At 51.1% G+C, this 12,259-nt stretch overlaps 1 protein-coding gene across 1 annotated transcript in view; it reads right to left on the bottom strand.

Moving 5' to 3' along the window:
- Jakmip3 (Janus kinase and microtubule interacting protein 3) overlaps positions 1-12,259 on the bottom strand; it is a 160,233-nt gene that overhangs the window by 20,966 nt on the left and 127,008 nt on the right. The window contains exons 4-10 of the mRNA XM_004625564.2: positions 7,343-7,558; positions 5,863-5,982; positions 4,784-4,930; positions 3,722-3,853; positions 2,245-2,280; positions 1,711-1,770; positions 246-374 (exon numbers count right to left, since the gene is read on the bottom strand). Of these exons, the coding sequence (XP_004625621.1) occupies positions 246-374; positions 1,711-1,770; positions 2,245-2,280; positions 3,722-3,853; positions 4,784-4,930; positions 5,863-5,982; positions 7,343-7,558 (840 nt within the window). The remainder of the gene's footprint in view (positions 1-245; positions 375-1,710; positions 1,771-2,244; positions 2,281-3,721; positions 3,854-4,783; positions 4,931-5,862; positions 5,983-7,342; positions 7,559-12,259) is intronic.

The following is a 12,259-nucleotide window of genomic DNA, read 5'->3' on the forward strand; positions in this document are numbered from 1 at the left end:
TGGGTGACTGGAAATTGGGGGAACCAAGGAGCAACCCTCTGCTAGCAGGCAGACAAGAAATGCAGAAGATCCTTGTCCCAGTGCAGTAGCATGGGCTTCCAGGGGTGTGCGCTGGGGAGGCCCTTGTGGGGAAAAAGGTTCACCCAAAATCCTGGCCCCTACTCCACCAACCTCACACTCTATTCTGCCACTATGCCCCAAGAGAGCTGGCAAGTCCAAGAACTGCCACAGAAAAGCCAAGTTACCTCCTCCAAGTCATCGTCTGGTGTGCAAGGGGTCTGGTCTGTCCTGTCAGTTTGATAAGAGATGGAAGAACCATCGGATTCCAAGGAAGCTTCTTCATCATATCCAAAGAAAGTCTCCACGACAACTGGCTTCTGACCAAAATGTGACACATTAATATTTGGCCAAGAGGTAGCTTCTTCCCACCTTCTCTTATTGCCCAGCTGTGGAGGCCGTGGCTGCGAAGCAGTCCACCCACTGCCAGGCCCCACCCTGCAAGGCACTGCCCTCGGGGAATGCGGGGGCTGCCCTCCTGCGGGGCCAGAAGGTGGCCTAGGTGTGAACACACCCTCTTGGCTCTTTCAGGAGCTGGACTTGTGGAGAACGGAAGGAGAACCAGTGGGATTTCTATCAATAGACGGTTTCTGGACTTGACCTTCATGCATGTAGAACCAACATATGATCAACAGCGAGTACTTCTTCTGACGTATGGTCACTTTTTCAGTTATGAGCTTCTACTACATCTTTATAAGTATCAGTTCTCGACAGATTGGAATAGGAACCAAAATAAAATGAGTCCCCTGTGGCCTAGTTTGAGAGGCCTGCCTCTGAGAAACCCCCAGAGACCGCTAACTCTTTATGTTTAGTACTGGGATTGTAGCTCAGGGGCACAGCACTTGTCTAGCACACAGAGGTCCTAAGTTCAATCCCCAGCATCTCAATAAATAAAGAGCAACAACAATAAACTCTTGGGTTTGTTCATCCTAAGTTCTAGAGGAGCATTGCATAGCGTTTAAAAACAACAAACATATTTTACCGAGAGTTGGAGATAAGTTAGGTCCTTTGAGAATTTCTCCAGTGATTCCCTTAATAAAAATGAGTTTATCAAAAAGGATTGTACTCCAGAGAAATTCCCCTAGGACTTCAGCATTCCTCGGGATGCAGGGCTGCTGGTGGGGGATGTGGGGCGGTGGACAGCAGCCACGGCAGCTCATACCAGCCACTGACCTTGAGAACCAGCTGCGCTGCAACTTCTGGATGCAAACCCATCAGCCACAGCAGCGAGACCACCCACTTCCCACCTGATTCGCCCAGAGGCCAGGACTGTACCCAGTGCTTTTTTTTTTTTTCGCAATCTATGCCAGAAAAATCCCTTTCCTAACGGTGTGAGGTATACACACAGCCACCACTTTATGAAAAACCTTGAGAACAGTTCATTCAAGTTTGGTGTCCCCTGGATGGCAACCCTCATGAGCGCCAAGTAAGCACAATAATTCTTAGTTTTCAGCTAGGTTGACATGATCTCAGTTAACAAAATTTAAATTTATAAACAGAATATTTGAGTGTTATTTTGGTTATTTCAGAACAACAGCTTTTGTTTTAGAACAACAGCTTTTACAGGTAGTAAAATTATTTCCTTTTCATTCCCAAGAGTTTTTCTACAAACTCAAATTTTATGCCCACACACTCCAGTGTTCCCTCCTTTACCTTGGGGAGTTTCGCCATTTTCTTTCTTTGTTTCCGATACCGTAAAAGCTTATCACGCTCCTGCAAAAACCAGTTGGAGAGGGTTTTTTTAAGTAGCTGGAACAGCTCCAACAGTTTCTTAATGTTTCCATACTGTCATTTGAACTGACAGAGAAGTGCCCTTAAGACTGGAGGATTGTCCCTGCGGTATAGACACAGGGTGTTTTGCACAGACAGCTGGGGCAGCTCTTCCTCTCTGCCCATCTGAGGCATGTGAGCCTCCGTTTGGGTGGGCTCTGGGCTCCCCTACTGCTCTCCATCTGCTCACCTCCCATTTGCATCTTGGGGGCAGGGTGCAGGCTGGTGGGAAGAGCCAGGATATTGGGGATCTCATGCCCCAGGATCCTCCTATACCACACAGTGTCCACATTTGTGATTAGACACCTGCTTCTGTGTACACCGTGAGGAACCCTCAGCACGGAGTGGGTGCCACGGACAGCCATGACAGCAGAGGGAGACAGGCAGCTAAGGAGAGAGACACAGACTGGTACTTACTAACACGCTCTTCACATAGCCAGCCGTTTCAAGGGTCTAGGGAAAGAAAACAGCATGTGACGAAGCAGAAGGTACAGTCCTTGCTCCTACAGAGCTCTGCAGAGCCCCGAGGGGGTCCCCGAGTCCCCACTGTACCCTAGCCACAGAATCATGTTGCTCAGAGTCCTTTGGGCCACACACTACCATCCAGAGAGGGAGGTTCCCCCCTTGCCATCCTTCTTCCTTTCCTGAGCTGATCTGCTGGGGAGTCCCTGAATATTCCAAACCCTGAAACTCCTGTTCAGAACTGGGACCTTTGGATCATTGGGCAGCAGGAGAAAAAGGCCTTCAGTAACCATAATTCTGTGCACCATAACTGACCAAGTTGCCATCTTTTTTCTACTGCCCTTCTAAATTGTTCTCATTGTTCACACTGATGATCACTGGCCATGTCATTCAATAGAGAAGAACTCAAAGCTCAGCCATGACCCAGGCAGATCACCTTAGTGACACTCCCTGCCACAGCCCAGGCTGAGGTCCCTCTGTTCCTTGTCACGTGACTCTGGAGGCAGCTTTAGTCATTGAAAAAGACACATGCTGATGGAGAAGCACAGCAGTCCGGCTGCTCTCTTGCAGCTCCTCCTGAAATCATCTCAGCATGGGTCCTCCAGGATCCCAAGGAGATGCAGAAAGTGGGGATCCCCAAACTGGGACAGTGGGAAAGTTTCATGACATATTACTTCTCTATTTGTTTTGGGTTTTTTTTTTTTTGGAACCGGGGATTGAACTCAGACCCTTGCACTTGCCAGGGAAGCGCTTATTCCACTGAGCCATCTCCCCGGCCCTACTTCTCTATTTGTAAGGAATCCACAGGGACAAAGCAGTGGAAGGGGCTGCGAGGTAACCCCCCTAAAGGATGTATTCACAGCCCCGTCTCCAGCACCTGTGAATGGGACCTGATTTGGAGCAAGGGCTGTTGCAGGTACAATTAAGTTAAGGGTGATGAGAGGAGGTCTTTGTGGATTAGGGCAGATCCTAAAGCAAAGGACTAGCATCCTGCAAGACCAAAAGAAGGGAGACTATTCAGACAGAAGAGGAGAGGCCAGAGGAAGACAGGCAAAGATAGCAGTGATGTCACAAGCCAAGGAATGCCAAGGCCCCTAGAGGCTGCCCCAGGGAAAAAGCAGATCCTCCCAGGAGGCCCTGGAGGGAGCGTGACCCAGCTCACCAAGGACTTAGAGTTGGGACTTATGGACTCCAGAACTGTGAGAGGATAAATTGCAGTTTTAGGTCCCCTGGACTGTGGAGATTTGTTACTAGCACAGGGAATGCTGCTGGTCTCGGAGGTCCTGGGACAGAGCTATTTACAGAGGTCCACCTTGAACAGTGATCACAGCCCGGGGCCCAGCCTGGGATGGCTTGGCAAACACTCGCCCAGCTTCTCCCCCACCCCACCCAGGGAAGCCAGGACAGGCAGGGCTGTGCGGCACGCGGTCACCTTGGAGAGCTCATCAATGAGGCTCTGCTGCTCTACAATTTGAAGCTTCAGGAAGTCCACCTCCCTCTCATCCTGACTCTGATCAAGGTCGTTGAGGGAGCTGGGTCTCCGGATGATCCCGGCTCTCTGCCTCTGAAACACCAAGTGGGCTGTGTCACAAGGAGCGGCAACGTGGTCTGGCTGGCCAGGAGTGCTGGGGTCGTCCTGCTGCGCCTGCAGGAGCAGCTCTTGGTCACCTTAGCTGCGGGCCAGGCTGCTCTGCTCAGGCCTCAGAGCAGCTGGCTGCAGAGCTGGGGAAAACTGATGATTCCATCTTGGTGGGGCCCCACGGTGAGAGTGGGGCTGTGCAGCCTCCACACCACACGCAGCCAGCTGAAGGCCACCCAGAATGGGACAGCAACATACCCCTGAGGAGGAGAGTATGGAGCCACCCGTGCCCACATGGCCTGCTCTGAAGCTGCAGCTCAGGTTCAAGAGAAGGCCTTTCTGTCAGGAAGGGCCCGGGCCATGCTGCCGCTGCTCCCCATCATGCTGTCGTTTGTATTGTCTGAGCTTGCTTCCTGGCCTCTGGACTCCTTGGGGGCCCAGAAAACACCTCTAACTATAGAGGATCGGACTTGGGGGCCCATGCCAGAGTTGGCTCCTGAGCAGGGCTCACTGTTCTGTGCCAGACAGACGCTGCCTGACCTTCTTCCCGGACGGGACCCTCGGGCCTCTTGCTGGCGTCATTAGGGATTTTTCAGAGCTGGGAGAGCCCTTGCCCAAACCCCTGTACTGGACATGGGCAGAGAGGCCTCGATGGGAGCGGATGGTGACTGTCTGAGTGGCCTCCCGCCCGGCTCTGCTTCCGCCTTTCTGCCGCAGGCACCACACCCTTCCTTCCCAAGATGGGCTCTAAGCTGAGGCCTCCCTCCCACAAGCAGCCTCATCTTGTGTCCTCGCCCAAGAGACCAGACTTGACCTTGCGGGCCAAGGGCCTGGCTGGCTCTGTTGTCTCGGGTAGCACAGAGAAGTGGGCCAGGCTGCGCCTCCGCGCTGCCCTGCCACCTGGCAGGCCCTTACCATTTCCATGTTCTCCTGGGTGACAAATTTCAACTTGCTTTCTATTCGCCGTAATGTGTGAGACAAATCTTCGTTTTTCCGAGTAAGGCGTTTGTTTTTATCCAGCAGTGGCTTGTATTGACTTTCAGCTTCTCTTAAACGCTTTAACTGAAATAAAAGTAATTATATAACATGTTTTTTTTAAGTGATCAAAAATGAATAGGTCTCTAACCACAGTCAGCAAATGGACCAGATAAAGCTTTAGCTCAAGGGCAAGACCATCGGCCTACCAGGGCCATCTTTCCGTCTCCTCAGGGTCTGGGTGCCAGGGTATGCCAAGGACCACCAATTCTGCGTAGGTGCCAGTCCATACGTAACACAGTGGGTGTAGTATCTGTACATAACCTATACATAGTCTCCTGCATACTTGGAATCAATTTGGATTACCTTTAATACCTAATGCAATGTAAATACTGTGCAAACAGTCATTACACTGTATTGTTTATGGCAGGGCAAAAAGATAATGCATGTTTAGTACTGATGTGATTTTAAAAATATTTTTGAGCCACCTCTGGTTGAAGCCACCGATGCAGAACCTGTGGCTATAGGACCAGCAGCTCCACAGGGCCACCTGTGCTTGTGAAGCTTGGCCTAGGCCCCCGGTGCAGCCCCCAGACTGACTGGTGCTCTCCATCCACACAGAAACATAGGAAGAAAACTGAAGAGCAGAATTCTGGGAACAATGTTGTGTGCACTGAGAGGTACAGTAAAGTCACGCAGGCTCCCGGGGCCCTTCCAGCCACTCTGAGCAGCTCTCATACACTCTGGGAGCTCAAGCCACTCAGAAATCTCAATAGCTATGAAGACCAATAGTGACACCTACGCTGACATCAATGTCCGCCTACATCTCAGGTCACAAGCCCAACTAGCACACAGAAACTAAGTTGGGCCCACCCTTATTTTTGTTGATAAAGTTTTATTGAAACACGGTCAAGAAGCATAAATGCAAATTAGTCCTTCTTTCCCCAAGGAAGTCTGGAGGGGGACACGCTCCAGCTTTCACAGACTTTTAAGACCCAACGATCCTCCACACCACTCACCAGCTCATTCCTTTCTTCTGACAGCAAGGCATTACGGTCCTCCAGTTTACGAATGATGGCACTTAACTCGGCGATTTTAAGTTGGAAGCGCCGGGCATCTTTTTCATCCAACTGCTGTTCCTACAACAAAAATCAACTGCAAATAACTGTTCCTAGATGCAGATATATACAATATTTGCAAACACAACCCACTATGGGAACCAAATTCTTCTGCATGGTGACTGCCCTTGCTTCCAAATGGCCGCAGTGGGTGTGGACCCTCCTGGGAGAGGCACCACGCTTTGAGCGCATGCACCACAAAATGGCAAGATGAGGCCAGGGTGGAAGCAGAGATGCCTGGAAGTATGCAAATGTGGAGGGCAAGAGCGTGCAAGCACCAGCGCACAAGGGCAGCAAGGACCAGCTGAGTACCTTCCTGCAGCCACTGCCCAGCTGCACCTTTCAGACAGGGGCCTGCTGACCTTCAGCGGGCAAATTGCTTTCACAGGATGAGCACAGGAAAAGACATACATTAAAGAATTCTGAGTGTTGCTTTCCCAAAATTGTGCTTCCTTAAATCAAGTTTTGAGAGGGTCACTTTTGCAACCCATGAGACACCATCCCAAAATCAGTGAAAATGTGTTCATCCAGTTTCAGTCTCTGGAGTGAATGTTATAGTCCACCAAGCCCCAGAGCAGGAGGGGATGGTTCTAAGCAGTTAATTAAGCTCTTTGTAATATGACCATAAAATGCTGGTCTCTGTTCTTACAAGGTCATTGTCCCATAGCTGGCTCAGCTAAACCAGTTTTCCTGCCTGGGTCCTCTAATTGAACAAAAGAGTGTCCAGAAAGATACTGGGCATGTTTCGAGTTCCTCATTCAATAGGTGCAGGAGAGGCTAGGGACCAAAGGCCCAGAGGGACCGTGTGCATGGATTTAGAACCCCTGGGATATTGTAGACCGATGCAGAGGAATCTGAATGAGGAGAGTGATGACATGGGTGAACTCGCAGCTGTGTGGCTGGTGGCTGACCTCCACAGTCACACACAGCCCATGGAGGAGCAGAAGGTGGCATGGTCACACGAAAAGCAGGTGGGAGTGTGACTGGTGATGTGAGTGGCAGAAACGACTGCATGAGGGGCCAAGCTGGGGCCAAGGGCACGCGGCAGCCAGAAGCCTGTGCACATGGGGTGGACGCAGCACACACTCCAAGCACCTCATCTCCCACCAGCAGGGGACACCAAGTTTCCAGGACCCTTGTCTACCTGGAGGCCAGGAGGCAAAGGCCCACCAGTTGCTGTTGGGGAGGAAGGAAGGAGACCTTCTACCAGCCCTCTGGATCACTACTGATAGAGTGACTGCTCAGGGCCGGCTGCAGGGGCCCAGTGCAGCAGAGTCTACCTGGCCTAGGGCCATGGAGCTTCCCACACGGGGCTGTGCAGCCACACGGGCTGTGTCTCTGTGACTCAGGGCCAGTTGGGGTGAGGCCTGGGGTTGCTTACAGGGCTTCCTGAGTGGTCTGAGGCGTCTCCTGCACCGCTTGCATAAGGAAGTTCTCGTCTGGGGCTGCCTGGGTGCCGCTCAGCCTCTCTGGCCTGCGAAAGCTGCTCATCTAGAGCCTCTTTCTGAAGCTGCAGTCTTTGAGCATGCCCGGCTTGAGCCCCTAACTCTCTCTCCAGCACGAAGACTGCTCTGTCTTTAAATTTTATCTCCTCCATCTACAAGGAGAACAGAACACAGTCACACACGCAGGAAAGGTATAGGTCTACAGTTACTATAGAAACAGGCAGAGTGACATCGGGAGGGGTCCCCATGACAGAAGCCCTGCCAACATCTTGGGCTGGGAGACCAGAAGCCAAGCAGACTGTCCTAGATGTGAGGTACTGCACACCCCAGGCTGCTGTACCACACCCTGCCCTGGGCCACTGGGACTCAGCTGGTCCATCCCAGGGTGGTACTGGCTAAGGCTCCTTTCTGAGGAGACTCGGGCTTTGTGTATTCCTGCACCACCAGCCTGGCTGCTCAACAAGACTCTCCATTGCCATTCTCAGGTACAGTGGGCATAGGCATCATCTGGCATGTTGAGGGAAGCCTCCCACAGCTCTTGCTCCTGGCTGTATACTGGGTAGGGAAAGGTAACACCCCAAATCACTCATACACCCCAACAGGGAGAGTGTGGTGGGCAGGATTGTCCTGTGCATGGCAGGGATAAAAGTGATAAGTAGAAGCCCTGGCCTGAAAGCTCCCTAAGCCTCTTGCAGCTGTGACTGCTCACCATCCTAAGAGGTGCCAGGCCAGGGGAGGATGCCAGGCATGTGGGGGCACTCCCGCCACCCCTCTCCATTCACCTCTCCTGGCTCCAAGGTGTAGCTACAAAGCTGGAGGGCTGCACAGTTGTCGCCAGGCAAAGCTGTTTCTCCTACCAATCTTGCTGCAAGCCAACGCTTTCAGGGTATAGTGAGGGCATTGGGACAGGCAGGCTCCAGAAGGCCAAACATGTCGATCCCACCCTGGGACCCGCCTGCAGGCCAGGTGTGCACTGTGAGGTTCTGCAGCGCTCTCCACCTTCCCTGAAGGGTGGCGTTCTTTGCACTCAACTTCTAATGGCAGCAAGAAACTCCTTCCACATGCAGCTGCCCCCTGCCCTCGGGACCTGTCACCTGGGTGGCCCCCGCGTACACATGCACAGTCTGAGGTGGATCCTGCCCAGTGGACCATGCACATGGAGGGAGAGTGAGTGCTCTGGGATATAAACAGCACTGGATTTAAGGAGATGACAGTATCTTTGGGGCAGAACAACTCAATTCAAACCATATTTTCAAACAATGAAGCAGAGTAGACCGCTTGCCGCTCTGTTTACTGTTTAAGGTTAAAACAAGTGAATAAAATCAGTCAAGTTTGCTTGGGAACAAAGAGAGGAGATGTCTAACCCAGACCACAAATTCCCAGGCAAGCTATGAACAGGCCAGGATAAAAAATTTTTTAAAAACCAAAACTTTAATTGCTAAATTCCTGTTTATTGGAGCGCATAGCAGTATGGAAAGAGGTAGCAGAGCCAATTAGTGACGAAAAGTAGCCAGTAAAAATGAAACCCTATCAATAGGCAGCTCTGTTCTGGGTCTAGCACAGCCATACAGACATTTACAAACGTCATTTCTCTTCCACCAGGAAACAAGAAAGTGAGACCCAAGTACCAGCGGGGAGCTGGTCTGGAGTTTGAGACCAACCTGTGCAGGAAGCCACCAGGCAGGAAGGGAGACAGTCTGCCCACCCGAAGCCCCAGGGCCCCCACCAAGGAGATGCGGGAATAAAGATGCCACAAGGGCACAGGATGCTCGCCTAGGGACTGGTGACAAAGCCTCCCACACCCGTGGGTCTCGCACACTGAGGTTCCTCAGCCAAGTGTATGTATCTGTGTTTTCCATTCCCTCTGCCTTAGGCCTGAGGTGTTTCTGGGCAGGACAGCACGTGCCTGCAGGACACCAGATCTGGCCCAGACCAAGGTGCCCAGTGGGGCTGGGTGAGGGTGACACTTCACTCACAACAAGCGCACATTCGAGCATGGGTAATGGAACTGTAGTCAGTGCTGCGTGACCAGCCTGCGAAGCTGTGGCGGGTGGTACAGGTGGAGGCTTCCTGCACATGTGGAGTCACACCCACACACGCGGCTCCCCTCTTGCAAGAGGTTTAACCAAGTGTCTATTAGTAAAGCCACAGGCTGCAGGCTCTGACACGCTGTCGCTGGTGTTTCTGAGTGGCAGCGGACTCTGCTGCACAGGGCTACAGAGTCCAGAGCGCAGGGCTCCTGTCCCATAACCCAGCTGTCCTTGTGCTGATATCGAGGTGGCTAGCCTCCCAGGGAGCCCAGAACCGAGGAGTTCCTGGGACATAGACTTCCAAAGCTGAAACTGGGGCAGCCTGCTAACCCAGGACGAGTCAGTCACTCTACCTCCAGGACGGCTGCAGTGGCCTCCAAATGGCCTCCCGGTGTCCTCTCCTGCACCAGCCCACTCTGTCCCCTTCAACCACAGAGTCAGCTTTTACAAAGAGATCAAATCTCCCTCTGTGAATAAACCTCCTCCCCCAGGGTAAGAATATGGTTCCGGGGTCTCATGGAAGCCTATGGGTTGATAAGTGAGCTCCCTTTGCCAAACCTAGTCCCTCCATGCTGATTCCTCGGGGCAATGGACTGTCAGGGAAGCGGTGTACAAGGCAGAGAGAATGATTTTTTTTCAGGAGGGAAGATGGCTCCCTGCACCTGGGCTCTTTCCCTCCTCTCTAAGCATAGAGCACTCAGCACGTGTGGCCCAGCAGGTGCTCCTGGGCGGCTCTGCCCCAGGCAGCACCAGACTCCCAGCCACCCTCTGCAAGGGGTTGGCACTAGATTTTTCTTTGTGCAGAAAGCAAGTCTAGAAACTAAGCAAAATACAAGAGCAGGGGTAGGATGCTGGAGACAAGGAGGGCAGGTGAGGAGAGCCCTGAGTGCTCCTAGCTTTTCCTATGAGACATTCTCTCAGCTGCTCCATCCGGAAACAGAGCCAAGCACAAAACAAAGGTGGCCTTGCAGGGAAGAAACCAAGGTCAGAATGTGAAGCTTTGGGGGTCACTGAAAGGGTGCTGATTGCATCTTATTCCCAGGGAGGAGCTTGAGTACAGGTACTGCGGATGAGGGAGGCCTCCCGGAGACTAGTGTCTGAGAATCTAGTGTGAGCAGCGGCTGAGTGCCCAAGAGACATTCAGTTCAAGCTCAGACAAGGCAGCGGGCTTCTGTGAGGGCTCGAGGCGTTCAGCTGAGACCCTGAGAAGGCCACACTCTAGCACGAGGGTGCTGTCCCAAGAACCAGATGTTCACATGGAGAAGGGAGGGCTGAAATAGTCCACCTTAAGGAGCCTGCAGATGAACCACACAAGAATCTGAGCAGTCTGATGCTAATTCAAAGGTCTTCTGGAATAAGACAGCGTTCTCTAGGCAATGACAGCAGAATGCAGAGCCTCTATAACACATCACCCAGACTGTTAAGAATATAAAACAAAATGATAGGTAAAAATGTGTGAAGAAGTAACCATGGGCTGGTGAGATAGCTCAGCAATCTAAAGTATCTGCTTAGGCAAGCTTAGGAAGGTACAGGAGACCAAAGTTAGATCCCTGGCACCACATGCTGTGCCAGCCCTGCCCTCAGGGCAGACTGAGCCGGCCAAGAAAACCCCAAGATTGTGGCAGCTGACCCTGCTGCACAGGGCTGCAGAGTTCAGAGTGCAGTGTGCCTGTCTCACAACCCAGCCGTCCCTGTGCTGACACCGAGGTGGCTAGCCTCCCAGGGAGCCCAGAACTGGGGAGTTCCTGGGACACAGACTTCCAAAGCTGAACCTGGGGCATCCTGCTAAACCAGAACAAAGAGATTACTAGAGTTACTCAAAGATTACTAGAGTTAGGCAATAAGCACTTCAAGAAAGTCAGTTGAGGGCCGGCCAGATAGCTGTGCTCACTAAAGCACCTGCTTAGGCAGAACGCGGTGGCTGGAGTTTAATCCCTGGTGTAACATGCTGGCCCAGCCCTCAGGGCGCACTGAGACTGAGATTGAGACTGGGCATGGTGGCACATGCCTATAATCCCAGCACTTGGGAGGCTGAAAATAGGAGAATCACTACAAGTCTGATCTGTGTAGTGAGACCCTGTAGATCCTGCAGACCCTTTACCAAATACAATAATTAAAAAAAAAGTCAATTGTGATTAACAGAGGCCCAGTGTGGTCACCTACGCCGATAATCCCAGTACTTGGGAGGCTGAGGCAGAAGGATTGCTGAGTTTGAGAGTAAACTGAGCTACATAACAAGACCTTGTCTAAAATAATATTAATAGTGAAAAGATATCCAAAGGTTATTGGTAAAGAGCTATTAAAAATTGTGATATATGGGGCTGGGGAGATGGCTCAGTGGAATAAGCGCTTCCTTGGCAAGCGCAAGGGCCTGAGTTCAATCCCCAGTTCTGCAAAAAAAAAACAAAAAAAAAAAAAACCAAACAAACTGTGATATACTAAAAATAGCTAATATGATTACTACATTAAAATATTTTTCTCATTGAGGTAAAAATGAATAAAGTATAGTAATTCAAGTGATAATTAGAATCTATAAAAAAATGCGAATAGTGGTACACACCTATGATACCAGCACTTGGGAGACTGAGGCAGGAGGATTACCATGAGTTCAATGCCAGCCTGGCCTACTACTTTTTATTTGTTTGTTTGTCTCAAAAACAAACAAACAAATAAAAAGAATCTATAAATAAAGAATATTTCATGGTAAATCCTGAGGAAGGGAAATAATAAAGAATAGACATTAAAATTCAACACATGATATCTAAAGCTAACAGTTCATTGGGAAGGTTTAAAAGCAGACTAGATGCAGGGGAACCACAGACC

The sequence above is a fragment of the Octodon degus genome, unplaced genomic scaffold, assembly GCF_000260255.1.
Source record: "Octodon degus isolate 3935 unplaced genomic scaffold, OctDeg1.0 scaffold00010, whole genome shotgun sequence".
Lineage (NCBI taxonomy): Eukaryota > Metazoa > Chordata > Mammalia > Rodentia > Octodontidae > Octodon > Octodon degus.